The sequence below is a fragment of the Pectinophora gossypiella genome, chromosome 4 (genome assembly GCF_024362695.1).
Source record: "Pectinophora gossypiella chromosome 4, ilPecGoss1.1, whole genome shotgun sequence".
NCBI classification, from domain to species: Eukaryota; Metazoa; Arthropoda; class Insecta; order Lepidoptera; family Gelechiidae; genus Pectinophora; species Pectinophora gossypiella.
The window spans coordinates 13885056-13904981 of record NC_065407.1 but is presented as its reverse complement, the minus strand read 5'-3'; the positions used below and the strand labels follow the sequence as shown (position 1 = coordinate 13904981).

At 36.6% G+C, this 19926-nt stretch overlaps 1 protein-coding gene across 1 annotated transcript; it reads right to left on the bottom strand.

The window, feature by feature from the left end:
- Positions 1-4188: 4188 nt before the first annotated feature.
- Positions 4189-18000, bottom strand: LOC126366464 (uncharacterized). The gene is made up of 5 exons (XM_050009573.1): positions 17954-18000; positions 16528-16666; positions 7265-7423; positions 4963-5115; positions 4189-4392 (listed from the first exon to the last, which is right to left on the bottom strand). Exons 1-5 carry the CDS (start codon positions 17998-18000, stop codon positions 4189-4191), a joined length of 702 nt encoding a protein of 233 aa, XP_049865530.1.
- Positions 18001-19926: the final 1926 nt, after the last annotated feature.

Below are 19926 nucleotides of genomic sequence, written 5' to 3'. Positions count from 1 at the left end.
GCGCTATTATTGAACCGCTATAGGTCCCTGACATGGCTCGTGTAACAATTACATATTTGCATCAAAATTCAAAAATTCGAAATTCAAATATTTATTGCATTCCATGTAGTACAATGGGATGTTATATAGCATCTGTGACTAGTAGCCAGGAACAACGGCTTAAGTGGTTTTCGAAGCAAGGGTCATCTCACTTTCGCAGAATCAGGTGATCAGCCTGTAAGTTCTTAACCAAATTGAGGCTCACAAAGTGATTTTTGTGATATATCCCCACGGGGATTCGAACCCGAGACCTCCGGGTTGTGTGCCCAACGCTCAGCCACTGGAATACGGAGATTGTTAAGAGCTGATTATTGTTTACCATCCATGCAAGATTAAGGAATTATTACCTTCATTGTTGTTAGAAAAGATTAAGACTGATTACCAACGAAGGTGTTAGTTTGAGGCATAACAGTAACATTATATATACGAATTTCGAACATAAAAAGTAAATCATTTACATTCGACCATTATCGACGGCGATACGACTTACCACCTACCACGTTGGCACTCCACGGACAATTCATACAAAACACCTCGTTTTACACAGATACTACAATTGACGTTACTTTATGAGACTCCTTTGGTTGGTAAGGGCATTGCAGGCTTAAATCACCTGATTGTCAGAAGAAGTAAGATGATTCCGTGGTTTGGACGTTAAGCCGTTGGTCCCGGCTATTAATAATACCTCCAACCCACAGTGGAGCAGCGCGTGCTGGAGTATGCTTCATACCACCAAGTTGATTGAGGGGTGATTGCTCCATACCTCCATGTTGATTGAGGGGTGGATGATGGCGTGTGCCCAGCAGTGGGACGTATAGGTTTGATTGCGTGTGCCCAGCAGTGGGACGTGACTGTCTGTGTATCTTACCGGTGCATAGGGACAGGGTTTCTCCAATCCACCTCTTCTCATTGGTGCTCCAAAAAATTTATCTTTATGGATCAAATCACAGAATTTGTAGTGCATTTCTACGAAACTTCTGTGATATCGGATACTCAAAAACTCGAAAAAGTAGAAATCGATCTGCAAAATTCTCAAAACATAAGTAGGTACAATTTATTCTTTTTGCACCTTATACACAAAAATTTAAACAAATACATATATGCACATCCACACACTCTTCAGCGCTCCCCATTAGTTCGGCCAATTAGTTAATGTCATTTGCGGCAAATCTACAAGTCACGTAAAAAAACTTGCAAACTTAAAATAAAAAATATGATTATTCACTATTGTTGTAGCAGATTTTGCTTGTTTTAGACGTGACTTATTCCAGATTTGCAGATTATGACATTAACTACTTGGCCGGACAAATGTGGAGCACTAAGAGCTCTCACCCAGTACAGAAGGAGACAAGCCTGAGGGTGCCCAGTTGGGCGCAAAATTCGGCTCAGGGCGTTCAAAATTCAATCATTGGTTTAGGCCTGTGCTAGATTCGAACCTGCGACCAAAAATTGGGCTACCATGTCTCCACGGCTATTTTAAGAAATACATACCGTAACATTATTACCAAAATAATAGTGGGTGGTAAAGTGAAGATTAGTGTAGTACACGGGGTTGCTGCGACCCAATCGTTTCGAAGTTATATTGATAAAATCAACATATTTAGGATTGAAATAATTAATGGCCGGCCGCTCCACGCTGATATACGTCACCTGAAATAATTTAATAGGTAAGAAAAGTACTAGTAGGCATATCAAAAAACTACTTACTCTTGTAAATGTTCGGAAGAAAATACATAAAAGAAAAGCAAAAATAAAATAACTTTAAAACTCAACGACCGATCTTGGCGACAGCGAAAATGGAATAGGAAAAAACAAAAGACAATTATGCCATAAAGAAGAATAAAACAGAAATTCTTATATTTCACACGTTGTAATGTAGTCCAAACATAGATAATATTGCACCAGAAGCTAACTAAATTACACAACATATACTTTATTGCACACACAGAAAATTCCAAACAAAAGACAAATAGAAAAAGTACAATAGGCGGCCTTATTGCTAAGTAGCAATCTCTTTCAGGCAATTTGATATCTAATAATCACACTTTCACTTTACACACTTTCAACATTTTCTATAGCTTTGAAGAATTTTTAACTTTAAAATTTACCACTTAGTACTTAAGTACCATTATTGTATTATTATATCTGCCAATGACCATGTAATATAACTATTACGAAATAAATAATAAGAAGAAGAATAAGAAAGGCCAAAAATGAATATGAATATAAGCCATTGGGCAAAGGTTAGGGGACCCCCGGGTTTAGATGCAGCTAATAATAGCGTTTTGTGATTTATATCAGAAGATAACATAACACCTGTACCTCTGAAGGGGTAGGCAGTAGGCAGATGTGTATAAAGAACAAAGTGTATTGTAACCTCTGCCTACCCCTTTTAAGATACAGGCGTGACGCTTTATCATGTTGTGTTTTTTTAATAACATTAATATGTACTTACCTTCTCAGAGTAACTCAGATTGAACATAATCAAACAACACGTAATTAAAGTAGATCTAAATTGAGCTACGTAAAATGTTATTGACATTTCAACTAATATAAAAAATAATGTATACCAAGATCAGGGCAAAATTTTGTCTACTAATGTTTCAATTTCTATTCAGTATGTTTGTTTTATTAGATTTAAACTTAAATGATAGGCAATTGTAATGGTACATTTATTTCCCATTTTCCACTACAGTTAAACGCGCAATTCTCATTATAATAAAAACATAGAAACAAACAAAAACAACTGATTGAGAGTTATTGAGGACAAAAGAGGCCAGATAATTGGACACTTAATGAGCCTCGACAAATTTATTAAAAACATCATAGAAGAGAAGCTACGAGGAAAGAGGGGAACGGAAGGAGCAAGAAGTTACATGGAATAGATTAAAGAGAAGGCAAACGTCGCGTCGCGTCTTATAAGGAAGTTAAAGATTTGGCCTTTGATAAACAAAAATGGAGAATGATACACCAACAAGAGCGTGGTAATTAAATTAACCTCTCATATGCCGAGATACCAGACACAATAGATTTTACATTGCGTCTGGTCGAGGTCCGCGTTCCGGCGTTCGAAAGATTAATGATGAATATCCTCATTATATTAACATTTCTTTAATTATTCTTTATAAATCCCCCATTGTTTAACTATTGTGTCTGGAAATCTCGGTCTTAAGAGGGTATAGATAACTTATTTTGATGATTCTTGGCACATAACACTATGCAGTGCTAATTGTTTCATAATCTCGCTTTCTTTACGTACTTATTTCTAATTGTGACTGAAGAAATCCTAGGTACATCAGGAATTATAAGCATAATAACTAACTGTGGTATCGTATATAAAGGACCTATGAAATTAACCATTAAATAACGGTATATAGAGATACAGTGTGTTAGTGACATCGTAACGAAAACTTTGAGGGATGATTCAGACCATGATTCTGAGTTGATATCAAGTGGAATTTTCCATATAAGTACAGCAGAAAAAAGGACAGGTTCTTGAAAAACTTACCGCACGTACTATACGGTTCATAATGTATTCGTATTAAAATTTACTGCAAATGGTGACTAATCTCCCTGTGGCGCTACTCATCCCATATATTTTTATATATTAATAACACTCATGAAAAATTTACACTTAGATTATAACATATATCCCGTCTTTTTCTTCTTCTATCGTGTGGGTTGCGAGGTGGAGTACCAACCTCATCAACCCTGGTGTCAGGGTTACTATTGAGCCGCCAAAGGCTCCTGACATAGCTCATGTAACGACTAATTACTTACATCTGTAAGTAGTAACCGGGACCAACGGCCTAACATAACGTGCCCCGTAAGACCCACACTTGCAGATACAACAGTTAAATAACATAATATTTCTATTTTAAAAGGCGTTTGGGTCTACCACTATTTATTATAACAGACTTGAACGAAATATCTAATATCTCAAAACGTAAACTTCGAAAAGTCATCCGAAGATTTGGATCTTGTGCTTAATGATCACCAAGGTACTAAATAAAACATACATTTTTGATTGTCAATTGTTTAATACATTTTTATTAGAAATCGAAATAAATACAATTATGTTATTTATAATACTAATTTATATAACAACTATATGTTATTATAAGCTTAGTACAAAACACAAAAGCCATATCACAACTTAACGCCTATTTTCTTAACATCCGCTTGCCTAACTTCCATGTCTATTTGAAGCCATGCAAGTCGTGCGCCTGTATAGGGGATTTTGCCTTTCGGGAAAGTGAATGATAGATTGGCAAAGATACGACCCTTTCTGAACGGAAACCCACGAGGTATCGCTTGACTTGGTACCGTCATGTTATACAGATGATATTTACCCTGAAAAGATTAAGAGCCCGATAATTTACACCCTGTAATAATTAATAATCAGTTTGAAGTGTCAAGCGTAATCTGGGGGAATCAAATCCAGGTGTTCGATTCCCAGCGAAAGACATTCACTTGTTTAGTTAGTTATTAATTTGTGGGCTGAAATCGCCTGTTTGTCCAAAACTTATTATTATTTTATGTTCGCGCACACTGAATTTTCGAAATCCATCCAAAAAAAGGCAAAAAGGAGTGGAAAGGTTTGTATGAAACATCTACGGTTTAGTACTAATTAGTTTTAGAAAAGAAGTCGCGCGAAACAGCTAGTATGTTGTAAAAACGAATGATCACTAACTGACTCACATATCACGGAATCTCAGAAACTATAAGTGCTAAGAGTCCCAAATTGTACATAGGGTTTCCTTTCAGGACGTACGTAATAACTAAGATGGAATTTTGTAAAATCCTACCCCTAAGGGGGTAAAAAGAGGTGGCAAATTTAGTATGAAGCATCTATAGTTTCTATAGTAGGGTTTCACGCGAACGGAGCCGCGAATAAATACTAATGATTACTAAATATCTTACCGGTGACCAAGGACACGGTTTCTCCAATCCTCCTCTCCTCATCGGTGCACCAAAGAATGGATCTTTATGGACCATATCACATAATTTGAAATGCATCTCTACAAAACTTCTTTGGTATCTGTTGCTCAAGAATTCGAAGAAGTAGAAATCAATCTGAAACGAATGGTTTTATAAAACACATTAAGTCATCATCATCAGCCCATTAACGTCCCCACTGCTGGGGTACGGGCCTTCCCTATGGATGGATAGGGAGATCGGGCCTTAAACCATCACGCGGGCCCAGTGCGGATTGATGGTTATTAACGACTGCTAATGCAGCCGGGACCAACAGCTTAACGTGCCTTCCGAAGCACGGAGGAGCTCGAGATGAAAACTTTTTTTTTGGTCACCCATCCTATGACCGGCCTTTGCGAATGTTGCTTAACTTCAACAATCGCAGACCGGGCGCGTTTACCGCTGCGCCACCGAGCTCCAGAAAACACATTAAGTACTTAAATACTATAAATGTAACCTTAGATATCATTACAGGGCTGAATTATGTTTAAATATGTGTCCATTCATAGTACTTATATTATCACCTCATCGCCTCATCACGAAATCTCAGACTCTACAAGTGGTCTTCTTCTTCTTCTGATCCTTTTATCCCCTGTTGGGATGTAGGGCTCGAATAACAGATTTCCACTCCTTGCGATCTTTTGCAGCTTCTGTAGCTTGCTTCCATCATTTGCCGAGAGTTCGCCAGGTCTCTTTGGGCTGCCCCCTTTAGCGTTTTCCACTCGCACACCAGGTCAAAGTTCGTAGGGACGGGTTATCCACAAGTCTTCTAAGGCCATGACCAATCCACCCCGTTTCCGTGTGCAAATATCAGCCTCTACTGTATTTTACCCAGTCAATCTCCACGGGTGTTCCACAGGTCTTCTAAGGACCAATCCACCGCCATTTTCGAGTGCGAATATCAGCCTCTACAGTATTTTACCCAGTCAATTTCCACAGTTCTTTGTTTGATTTAGGCCAGGAGATCTTTAATATTTGCCGTAAGCATTTACAAGTGGTAAGAGTCTTTTTTTTTTGAAAGTTTATTTTGGGACGTGTTGTAGTTTCTGAGATTTCGGGATGTGCTCAATAAGACGGGTTTTTTGGAAATTCATTTCCCTTGGGATAACAAAAGGGGTTAAAAGTTTGTATGAAACTTTGTCATTTTTAAAGTTATAATCATGAAATTTAGCACAAAGGTTGCGCAGATTTACGATAGTTGCTCCGTTTCAATAACCAACACATAACATTGCATCACGCCTGTATCCCCCAAAGTAGTAGGCAGAGATGAATAGTAGCGGTATATACGAGTATACCCGCTCTTCGCCAGCTATGTAAGTAATGGCACTAATTCTGGGAACCACGTGATATCAATTGTCGAATTCATTTGTTTAGACCAGTAAACAGTAGTAACAATAATAGGGTACAGTCATGAGCAATATAATGTACCCACTTTAGGACTCTGTCGCACTAACATATTTGACATTAAGTGAGACTTACGGTTCAATTTGTCAGAAAAGTTAATGTGACATGGTACCAAAGTGTATACATATTAATGCTCGTGACCGTACTTTCCACAACTACTTGGCCGGATAAATTACAAAACGTCAAAAAACGAAACTGCTATGGAATTTGTATGAAAAAGCAACCTGTGACGTCATAGAAAACGCGACAAAATGTCGCACTTATTACATTATACATACATACACACATACATAAACTCACGCCCGTAATCCCTAATGGGGTGGGTTATTACATTATCAAGATTCGAAATAAGTTAAATACAAAAAAATGCTGTTTGTCATCTTCAGATCTGTCTACTAAGTCCTTATTCACGCTTCGCTTAATGTATATTATCAAAAAGTAAAGCAATATAGTAGGCAGATTATTTTAAAGACGACCTCCGTGGTACAGTGGTTGAGCGTTGGGCTCACGATCCGGAGGTCCCGGGTTCGAATCCCGGTGGGGACATATCACAAAAATCACTTTGTGATCCCTAGTTTGGTTAGGACATTACAGGCTGATCACCTGATTGTCCAAAAAGTAAGATGATCCGTGCTTCGGAAGGCACGTGAAGCCGTTGGTCCCGGTTACTACTTAATGATGTAAGTAAGTAGTCGTTACATGAGCCATGTCAGGGGCCTTTGGCGGCTCAATAATAACCCTGACACCAGGGTTGATGAGGTTCGTTATGTACCTCTCAATCCACACGATAGAAGAAGAAGATTTTAAAGAACATTTTGTACGAGAAATATGATATAATACGTACCGTTACATTATTACCGAAATAGACACGGGCATCGAACAATAACGATGTATAATAAACTGGATTGCTACGTCCATATCGTTTTGAAATAAGCTTTATATAAGTTATGTACGCTGAATTGAAATAATTAACAGCAGGCCTTTCTACACTTAAATAAGTCACCTGAAACAAATAATATCATAACATAGCCTTACTTATATAGTTTATGTCCTTTGTTTGGTAAGGACTTTTCAGGCTTGAATCACCTGATTGTCCGAAAAACTAAGATGATTCCGTGCTTCGGAGGGCACGTTAAGCCGTTGGTCCCGGCTATTAGCCGTAAAAATACCTCCACCAACCCGCAGTGGAGCAGCGTGGTGGAGTATGCTCCATACCCCCTCCGGTTGATTGAGGGGAGGCCTGTGCCCAGCAGTGGGACGTATATAGGCTGTTTATGTACTTATATACCCAACGGCCAATGGTTCAGTGGTTGAGCGTTGGGCTATCGGTTTGGAGGTCCCGGATTCGAATCCCGGTAAGGACATATCATAAAAATAACTTTGTGAACTCTCGTTTGGTGAAGATATTGCGCGCTGATCATCCGATTGTCCGAAAGTAAATTGACCCGTGCTTCGGAGGGCAAGTTGAGCAGCCGGTATTGGCTACTATTTATTTACTTAAATATGTTGTCTTTAGGTAACTAGGGAGTCTAAAAAGAAATACTGCACACTGGATGGTCAAACACATTCAAATCTTTTAATAAAAACAATTGTTTCAAGTTAATCCCATTTTGAGCCCCCAACTCTTCGCCCATAATGTTGGAAAGGCCACAACCACTGTGTTTATAACATGTTTAAGATAATCAAACATAGATAAATATAGCCTATAATAACAATCCCACTACTGGGCCTCCCTTCAATTAACCGAAACCGGTACCTACTATGGAGTATTTTCCACCACGCTGCTCCAGTGCGGGGCCTAACGATGTTTCTGTGCTTCGAAGGCACATCCATCCGTTGGTCCCAAAGTACTACTCGAAACATATGTAACATAGAATCGATTTAATTATTATTATTGCGTATGGCAGACAAAAATAAAATATCCTGCATGCATCAAATAACCAGCTTAAGCTCCCTTAACCAAGTCTCTGCGAGGGCACTCGTTCACTATGTGAGATGTGGTTTGATCTGGGTGACCACATTCACAGTAATAATAATAATAATCGATTTAATAACAAGTAAGTATAAAAGAAACGTACATACCTTTTGAGAACAGCTAAATGTGACGGTACTTAAAAGGTACAAAAAAATTACACTTGTAACGTAATGTACAAAATTATACATTATTTGTACGGCCGTACATTACGACATTTGAAGCGTTAACAATAACCAGCAAAGGCATGCCATTTGTTTTTATATCGTATGTCATCGTAAAAAATGTTATCTTGATTTGTTTTCGATTTAGATTTCAATGATAATGTTTAATTTTTGATTTATTTTTTAATTTACTCCTTAATTTAGCTATCTAAATTTGTCTTTATCTGTTTAATTTTGCGCGAAATTCAAATTCTAAATTGAAAAAAATATATATCTCTTTAAAAAATCGAGACATGTCTGTTTTGTTCAACAAAACGATTTATTTATTTATTTATTGAGGATATCCAACAGCTTATTAATTAACTAAGAATAATTACAGTAAGTACAATGTTTGTTCGCCAATCACAGGATACCACAAATAAAACAAATTGTAGAACTTGATGAGAACAGTAACAAAAAAAAAAAACGATACAATGCTAGGCTTAAAGTACTTATATAAAAATATATATTACAAAAAAAAAAAAAAACCATTATAAAAAAGACTAAATGTTACAAAAAGATTGTTTATAAACTTAAACCTATATATTATAAACCTATATATTATAAATTTATTTATTTATTAAAATCAATTTGAATTTGGAAATTTTGGAACATTTCGAATTAAAAACTTATTAAACCTTGTATTTTATTATTACCTAATGAAAATAACAGAAATTATATTCGTAGATTTAAATTTTTTATGATGATTCTTATGAAAAAAAAAACTTACAACGTGTTTTGTTTTTTTGATGTCAAGTGTATCTTTACCTTATTTCTAGTTTATAAAGTCGTGGTGTTATAATGTTCTCACTTTTTAGTAAGGTAAAATGTGATTACTTATATAAATTATCACGAATATACAAAAAAATACTTACACAGTCAACTGGGCTGAACAATAAAAATATTATATTATTTTATACGTATTACCTTCCACAATAATTATATCTGGGTTAAGGTAAAATTTCTGATTTCAAATAATTTGTTTAATTAAAATTTAAATGGAGTAGTACATGCCTACTAATATTATTTGCGAAAGTTTGTAAGTAGGTGGCTAATGTCTGGATGGTCATTACCCAACCAATGAATAGATTTTAATGAAACTTTACAATAATTCAGCCCACACGTCACATTAACAAGGTATGCTTTAATTGTAAATTACCCAAAATATAATGATGAGACCGTCTCTGGATATATTCCAGAGACGAGCGAATGAAGGACCCTAATAAGTAAGCGCATACCTTATCTCATCAACAGTTTGTCTGAGAACATAAAAAATGAGCCAAAAATATTAAAAAAATAAGTGAAAAAAGTGCAATTTTGGAGGTATTGATATTTATTTGTAATATCAATAATATGTGTATTATTATTACGAAGTTTACGTACTCAGTCGAGCCTAGTTCACGGAGCCGTGGTAGCCCAGCTAGTAGAACGCTTGCCTCTCACTTTGAGGTCGCAGGTTCGAACCCAGCTCAAGCCTAAACCAATAATTTTCGAATTCGTTTAATAATTATCATAAATGTAAAGGAAAACATCGTGCTCAATTCCCGGAGAAATGCATTTTCGGAAGTGTGTGACCTAACATGTATTGGGCTGGTTTTCCCTTCACGGGTTGGAAGGTCAGACAGGCAGTCGCTTGTGTAAAAAACCGGACCTCTTCTTTAGGTTAGGTAAGCGGACCCTGTTAAAAACGGGATAATGCTAGGGAGATGATGATAGCTGTCGAAGTCGGTTCTATATGCTCGTTGTAGTCACTCTTCCAAAACGTGTTACGTCTCCAGGTAAACAAATACAAGTAAATCCAGTGGGAGATTTCCAACAAGTGTATTAATGACTCCACATGCTACGATTTTCCGCTACATTTTCACATTCCCATTCACAGACAAACCGATTAGAGATACTATTACCAGAAATTCTACTGGCGAGCCGTTAAACGATCTCGACTAAATGAATGTTGACTGACGGCATCTACTGTGAATGCAGATGTATGCACAATTATTACGATCGGGATGTTTACATTCCACGGATCTAAGAGTAATGTATACGGTCCTTAAATAAATACTGAGTTTGTGTATACTTTGTTATTTGTGGGAAAATAATGTCTACGAATAGTAGGTTAATGATCAAGATTAAGTCGCAATTATCGTTGGTTGACTATTTGGTAACTTGTTACAATAATAATTTTACACTTTATTTCACAAAAGGAAATATGAAAGACCGTAAATACAAATAAAAATGATTAAAAATAACCAAAAATGTAGACCAAATGTTAAATGCTGACGATCTGCAAACTGTAATACCATTTTTATTGCGAATAAATGATTATGAATTTAATTAAATCAACAAAAAAAAGAAATAAGCTATTCCGCCTGTAATATATTTTTGTTGCATTTTCAAGCGAATAGTTAAGGCTCTCTAACTATTAATTATAATTTATTAAAGTGGAAATTTTCATCGCAAAATTACAAGAATTGAAAATAATTGAAAAAAGAACACAAAAAGTCATGAATTTTGCAAAAGCAAATTCCATTAAATATTAACTCAGAATCATGGTCTGAATCCCCCTCAGTAGTCGGTACGATATCACTAACTTTCTGTCATCATCTTAATAATAATCAGAGATTTTATATTAAGGCTCTTTAAAGCGAAGTCACCTCTCTGAGTCACAACATGTTCACTCACGTCCAAAGCTAAGTACCTACATCTCAGTTGGGGTGCGCCATTTATCTCTCCCTCAGTCGTTCAGCTATCAATCTTGAGCACATCGTGATCGGTTGAACTGTACGGTCACGAGTACTAATGTGTATACACTTTGAAACCATGCCACATTAACTTTTTTGACAAATTAAACCGCAAGTCTCAATGAATGTCAAATATGATAGTGCGACAGGGTTCTAAAGTGGGTACATGATATCATGAGCAATATCGTGTATACTTTTTGTTGCTTAGCGGGTAGTAGAAGTGCTTGCATGGAAGATTTACTAGGTATTTGCCGAAGGTTGTCGGTTAGGACTTGCAGCTGTAGCAATAAAGCCGCCTGTTGCACATACATACATTCCCGAAGCCGTTATTATGTGTTTAATTAATATAATATATAATGTTTTTCTTCCGTAAGTTTACCTCTTGTGATCAAAAAGGATTTGTATTGAATAGTGTCTAGGTACAGTAACACCTAAATAGGGAAATTAGTTATGATAGAAAAGCTCAGTGGTACCTAAGGATTGATGTCAATAACGTGGTAAACCCCAAAAAAGATGGCGTGACGATCTTAATAATCGACATAAAAATTGTCACGATAATGCCTGACCTCGATTTTTTTCGCGCTTATTAACGCCATCCATGTGTTCAAGAAAATTGTTACCTGTGAAGGTATAACACGAGTATTTATAAGAGGCGCCCATTTTTCCTGAAACCTGATTGATTTTGTCACAAACATTTTGGCAGCGTAACGAGGATGTGATAAAATTCCGCAGCCGCTGTCTCTGCTTCAATCAGGACGTCCGTTGTGGATATAAAAAATGGAAGCGATACCGGAAAGATAAATAACACGAACAGAGAAAATGAATCGATCAAAAAAGGTGAAATTAAATTAAACGACTATTTTAAAATTTAAGTGGCGTGCGTCTATGGAACGATTGATACATGTGGAAGAAGAAAGAGAAGTAGGTATGTCAGGATGGAGAGAAATGGAAATCCATAGTGTCCAATCTAATCCATGCTTAACCCGGTGGGAAATAGGCGTCACATACCACAGAAACGCTTTTCTAGGGAAAGTGGCTTATATTTTTAAATAAGAGACGATGTGGTCTAGGCTGAATAACGCTTACTTAGCAAATGCCTATTCACTCTAGCCTTGGAGACTCCTAGATTATAAGGAGTTGGAAAAACAGACGACGGTAGACTGTTACAGTCCTTTGCTGTTCGCATCAAAAATGAAGAGGCAAAATGTTTAGTGCGGATTGGTGGTATATCCACAACATAACAACACAACAACAACAACATACGGACAACATATCTAGTTGTCCGTAGACGGAATGGAGTGGGTGGAATTAAGTCGTAAGTTTCCTGCGCACACTCACCGAAGTGTTTCTTCACGGTGTTTTCCTTCACAGCTTAGCGCGTGACAATAATTTTATGATCTAAACATTAATTCGGAAACTACTTCAGGTCTAGGCATCATTAGTTCACTATTTGTTTAAGTACTTGTTTTCTCCATTCCGGCATCTCGGAATCGTCAGGTCGTACTATGATGCGCCTTACTTGTTCCGAATTACCTATCCTACCAGTTATTTTGTCTATCTATGCATGTGAATTATGCTTTACTTAATGTAACATTGTAATTAATTAGTAAGAATGTTGCTGAAATACAATCTGTAACAATAGCGGTATATTGCATTGAGATATTCCTACGAGGTTTAGCAATGCGATTTAATTGTAATATTGTGTACATAACATGTTTACAACAATAAAAAAAGATTCGTAATTCAAAAGTTCGAACCTGTGAATCCCAGCGAGGGTCAAGAGCTCATGCAACTGCAACCACGGCTAGTAATTTGACGACCATAAATTCCAATTTCAAACACCAGCACATCAAAGCTACAGAAATCGTATCAGCTCCCATTTGACCTATCTATGACGGCTTTATATCTGTCGATGTCCAGTGATTGGACGCAATCGGACGCGTTAGCAATGCTCCCATAGGACAAACAAGCTTTTATTTGGACTCCTACGAAGCCAGTCCACTCACATATGTTTGAAATAAACGGTTTAGTTTTATCGACAGTATGAGATAGATTCGAAATTTATTGGAATAGTTTTGATTATTATTTTTATTACTTATAATTAAAAGTTGCTAGTTTTTATCGTTGTTGTCTTCGTGGAAATTATTTTGTGAGACTGTCCTTTGTTTGCAAGGACATTTGCTGACTGCATTATTTGATTGTCCGAGAAAATCAGATGATTCCGTGCTTGTGCCTTGGAGGAGCGTGGTGGAGTATGCTCCATAACCCTTCAGGTTGAATGACAGGAGGCCAGTTCCTAGCATTGGGATGTATATAGGTTATTTATGTTATGTAATTAATAGTGAGTAAGGACACTGAAGTAAATATACATACATACATAAACTCACACCTATTTGACACCGGGGTAAGCAGAGACTATAGAATTCAATTTACTTCCATCCTAACGCAATTCTCTTGCTTCCTACACATTTATCAATCATTTCATACACGCGTGCCGGTTCAGAGTAGACCGCACTAAACTTTTTCTAAGGACATCTCCAATTTGGTCAATGTACGTCCTTCTAGGTCTTCCTCTGTCAGCCCTACCATCAACCTTCGCTTTATAGTAATTATCCTTCATCCGCTCTACGTGTCCAAACCAACTTAACATTCCCTTCTCAATCTTAGTCGTACGTACTATATCGTCTTTTACACCAAGTCTCTCACTTATCACACTGTTTCTCACTAAAACGGAAGACTGAAGTAGTTCATTAAAAAAAAACCTGTTATTTTGAGAATCAACGAGTCCATGATTGTGAACAATATTGCGCAACAAACCACACGGTACAATTGATTGACCGTCTGCGCTATTCAGGGATCGAACTTTTGGTATTGCCTCGGTGTCTGAGTGTATCTCCACTAACACGCAATAGAACAGCGTGTACCGTGGAGTAGAATGCTGAACACTTCTTTCGATTAACAAGCGATCGTCAAATTGTTACGATGTATTTTAAAAAGAGACTGCTTAATTCATAATTCACTTATTTGCACTAAAAATGGTACAATCGTACCTATCAGATTTTTATACTGGAATTTGGCATTTGACCATAATCACACCTCTTCTGCTCACACGCTTATCAACGAATTCAATTATAAGCAATCTTGAAAACTATTGACTAGAATTTGTCAGTTTTTGGATTTACTTTGGATGTACCAGTTAGTACTGGTACTAATAAAAAAGTTTCGATATTTTTTTTATGACTGACAGCACATTACTATTGATAATAAAGTACATCTGTTTAGGTCTTTAACGAATTTATTAATTAATACGAAACTCGATGAGCGAGATAACTATCAAAACGGCCATCATAGTGTACCACTAGTTTAGAATTATGATAAATCTCAATGCTTCATACCTTTTTTTGACGTGACGTATTGGATTGCAAATAAAGAATATTGGATTTGCTGCTAATGGCATTAAATACTTTTCTGGATCATTGACTACTAGACCGTATCATTAACTCTTTTTTTAGTTTAGTGATTATCTAGAATGAACTGTCTCCCTACTATTATCCCGTTTTTCACAGGGTCCGCTTACCTAACCTGAAGATTTGATAGGTCCGGTTTTTTTGCAGAAGCAACTGCTTGACCTTCCAACCCGCAAAGGGAAAACCAGCTACCTCCGAAAATGCATTTCTCTGGAACTGTGAAGTTACTAAAGTGTATAACATTTTGTGTTTATTTTTGTTTTAGCAGAATCTTTTCCCCAGCTATACAGGTTGTGAGAAGCTGCATTAGTTTTAGGCCGATGAGACGTTCTTTATGTAGAAAATGACAATTCAAAATGTAACTATGTTAGCAACTGAATAAAGACAGATATTTTTGAATTCGAACTTGAATTTGAATTTGAACTTGGGCGGATCACTAACTACTGTGCCGGAAATGTTTTACACTATAAATTTCTTCAGTACTAAAAAGACGGCTTGAAAAAAATATCTCCTATTTCCCACTACGCCACAGATCCAAATGTCGATAAGACATGACAATGGCAATCGCAAACAAAAGCTGAAACCGTCACCGCCTTTTGTTTCTAACGGACAATGAGCGAAAAAGATTGAATGACAACTCAGAAGAATCATTCGACTTCAATAGCCGATCTTGATATTGTCAAGAGCTATTTGTGATTTGGTCAAGAGCTTTATATCAATTATGACATGATGTTATTTATGTCCTTTACTCATTGTGTGTGACGAATTGAGACTGTTTTATTTATTTATTTTATTTTGTTTTTTTTTTTGTGCCATAAACTAATATCTTACATAGACAAAACGTCACAACCGACTAGATCTTTTTCGACGTCGGTATGTAGTAGTTCGTTCTATTAATATAGAGGCAAAAAAAAAAACAAAAAGGAAGATTGACAATTTTTACGTGTAGGTAGCGAGTGCATTAACATAAGTATTTATAGACTTATTAGGGCACGGTTATTTATTTACAAACACAATTTACATACACACACACACACACACATAGGATTTAAACATAACTGGCGAGGATGATTGGGTGTAATACTATGCACCACTGCCTACCTCTCCGGGGATGCAAGCGTGAAGCTATGTTATGTTGTGTATGTGTCACTATTATACCAGATGTGAGATCACATCAATAATGCAGTTCAAACTAAACTTAGATTCTACTTAAATAATCTAAAGCTACTCTTTCAAGAAAGTTCAGAAGGAAAGTACAAATAAGTTGTGAAACCTTATATATAAAACATGAATTGTCGAGACACAAACAGGAAAATAGTTTGTTATATAAAACACTGGCTGTCAGTATTATTAGACACAACAATTGGTTCAGTACAATTAGCGATTATATTTCAATATACGGGACAAATTTATTCAGTAATAATAATAATAAAAAACAGAATGTAAATCCACGGTAAATCGTCAGCAAAACATTAATATTCAACACACACAACATACACACAGCAACATATATATACAGGATACACATATATACCTATATGTAACGGAACAGGGTTATCAAGCCGAAAGGGGAGAAAACTATAACTTAAGTAGATCTTCTCTACAAAAAAAAAAAAACACTTTTGATATAATTTTCCAATTTCAAAAAAAAAAATATTTTTAATATTTCCAGCATGTAAACAAATGTGGCAGAACACTATTGAGGTCACTGTTCTTAATGTACTCACACACTCGCTTGGAACTATGATTGGCACTACACTAATCTCCTTGCGCACTCTGGTCGCCTGGTACCCGTGGCGCTCGCGCTGTTTGATAGTACGAAATTCGAACGGGCGCCGGGCGGCGGCTTTGGCGTCAGTGGCGACCCTAGCAAAATATTTAGGTGGTGCAAGACCTCTTAGTGGCACCCCTCAGCCCCTTAAAATATATTTTTTTTTTTCAAATAGTTTTTTATGGCAACCCATGAGTTTATGTGGCCGCAATCTTACCCGACAAATGACCTTTCCCTTAACACAAAAATCAACAAAAGTTAACAAACTTAATTAAATAACTTAAATAACAAAGATGATATCTAACCCTCACTGCGTTTATTAGAAGCAAAAAATATAGGTACATACTCAATTAAAGAAATGAAAAATTAACATAATGTCAGTTGGACCGCCCACAGTTTGGAGACATTGCTTTTTATTTTTTTGACTTGGTTTTCCCCGAAGGGTAAGGCAAAGGGAACTATGCCCATACAGCCATGTCTTATATATTTTTTTTATCTTGATAATTAATGAAATGATGAAGGGTGATGATGATGAAACCTAAGCCCCACCCTCGGAGCAGACTCCTACTCCGAACCCCAAACGAATTAACTCAAAAGTCCGCATAAACTTTTGAGTTATGAAGCGGCTTGTTGGCACGAAGCGAAAATAGGTAGATATACACTTTGTCCACCGAATACTCCGATATAATAACACTGTCGCGAATGTTTTTCGACTAACTTAATGCGATCATTAGCCACAAAACACCACTTCGTATTAAATATTTAGATTATTCAATGAAGAAAGCAACTGTTCCCGTTTCCCGCCAAAAAGCCTTGGAGACATTGCGCTAACTAAATGTCATTATTGAAATTTTAATACCAACTAAGCAAAGGCAAAGGTATAAACGTCATTCAGTCTACTTTAGGATGTATTCTATTCTATATTCAAAGAAAAAATACTAAAATTGACAACGCAAGAAAAGCTTCAAAAATAGCTTACATACCCAGTTCTCGTTACACCCTTTTCCCCGTTCTGTGTGCAAGGTCTCTGTCAAACTGACGGGGCGTATGTATCAATTACCTAAATGGATCTCACGGGCTGGCCCATCGCACCGACCAGAATCGCAATCGAGACCTGAAATACGTTCTGCAAAGAGTAATAGCCTATCTCTATATGTGACAAGTGAACTAAAAGGAATTGCAATTGATTTTGCCGCTGGTTTTAGTGTTTAAAGTACTTTGACAGTTTAATGGCTATTTCTGCAGCTTCTAGAGACGGAATGAATGGTGAACGATTGTTTTTTATTTTGAAAATATACAACAATGAAAATAGATACAAATATACATATATGACATGATGTAGTAACATTAAGATAATTATAATGCTTAAGATGGATGCAAACATTGCGAGGCATGTGCTCCGCACCTCTCGACACGCGTGTTTCCTCATATTGACGGCTACGCATGTGCTACGCGCGTATAACATAGTAACGTTTATTTTCAATATACAACAATGAAAATAGATGCAACTATACATATATGATATGTAGAAATATTAAGATAATTATATTGTTTAAGATGAATACAAACATTGCGAGGCATGTGCTCCGCATACCTCGCCGCGTGTGTATCCTCATATTGGCTAGGAATGCGTAGCACATCTGCTACGCACGTATTAGTAACGTGAACGGCGTACGTTGTGCAGATCACATGCCTCGCAATGTTTTTACATTGAGACTAATATGATTTTTACGACTTTTTATGTGTTTTTTTTTTTGTTAAATGCCTCATAAATTAAAGCTAGTAGCCTTATATATAGTACTGGAATAAACAATAATTTAAATAATAAATTACTTAGCATGATATCATAAAAGTACAGCGCAACATAATGATGAATTATACAGGTGTGTATTATATCTGTCATGGTTTTTTCTCCCATAGTATGTCTGCTAAAGTCGTTAGGCTTACTCTGAGGCCTACGAAGCAGCTTGAAAACTTAGAAAACTCGTTTGGCTACGAGCCCAGAAAACTTTTTGAACTGAAATAGAGTGATGGCGTATGCTCCTTACCCTGATTGATGAGGTAACCCGTACTCGCTCGTGAGAATTATTTATAAGGCTACACATAAAATAGTATAAAGTCTCCGACTGGAAACTTCGATTCGAGAAACGTAGCGTGAAATTCTCGCCATCCAGATTGGTAGCGCGACGGCCTGCGAAAGATGGCGGGTAGTCTCTCTCTCTATTTAAGAGCTGCGCTCTTGTCGGTGGAGTAATCGCCATTCCTCTCTTCTTCCCGCCAAAACCTTCTCCTCCCGATACGACACGACACGATCTGCACCTTTTCTTTTATTTGTTTCACAAATGTTATCCTAGGTAGCTAGTTAGGTAGGCGGGTAGTGACCGGCGGAAAAAAAAAGTTAAGGTATTTCAGGTTTGGACCTGCAATCTTTCAGCAAAATAGTAGCGGTGAAACACTCCAATTTTATCGTGAAACGAGTTTGCATATTAAATTATTTTACGCTTGTGTAGTTAAAATAATTTGCAGGCATTTGAGCTGTTCAAACAGAGAAACGATATTCAATCGTTCATACACTTATTTTTATTTGACTGAACATTCAAATTTTAACTCATATCCCATTGTCACAGAGAAAATACTGAAATAAAATTTCTTTTTAAACAAAAAAGCCTACTCAAGAATATAATATTAGCCAATGTACGGTCAGTCGCACGCTACAGAAAACTCCTAAAGATAGTGTTAAAAAATTAAGTATTTTGGGTCAGCTTTATATCCAGAGGCATACAAAAATTCAGAAAAATTAATCTAGAAAATATACTCCAGGAAATAGTTTATGACCCTAATCTAGACATGCTATCAAGACTTTGCTTTTATACCAGCCACAGCAGCTTTTATTCTGTGCCGATAATTATATAGAGCCATTAAACTCAAATCCATATGAAGTCAAGTAGGTATGTTACTATTTTATTTTATTATTCACCAACAACATTTAAAAAGAACCGACTGCGTAATTATCGCAGGTACCTAACGTGCTTTCCCGGCGGCGGCGGGTGACTGGAGATCGACACAATAACAACATGATTAAATAGTGTGTCTGTCTCCTGCGGCCGACCGGTGCAACGCACGAACACACACACTCACATACACACACCTATTTATTAACTGATGACCCATATCTATTTGTTCGTATTATTTTATGATATTTTTATGTTCATGGTAAATCGTATTAATGTTTATTTATAGTAATTGTTATAATTTTGTAATACTAAATAATTATATGTAAGTAAGTTTAAGTAGTATGTATCTATGTACATATATACCGCGATGTCCGTGGCCTCACTCGGCAGGGCCCGCAGAA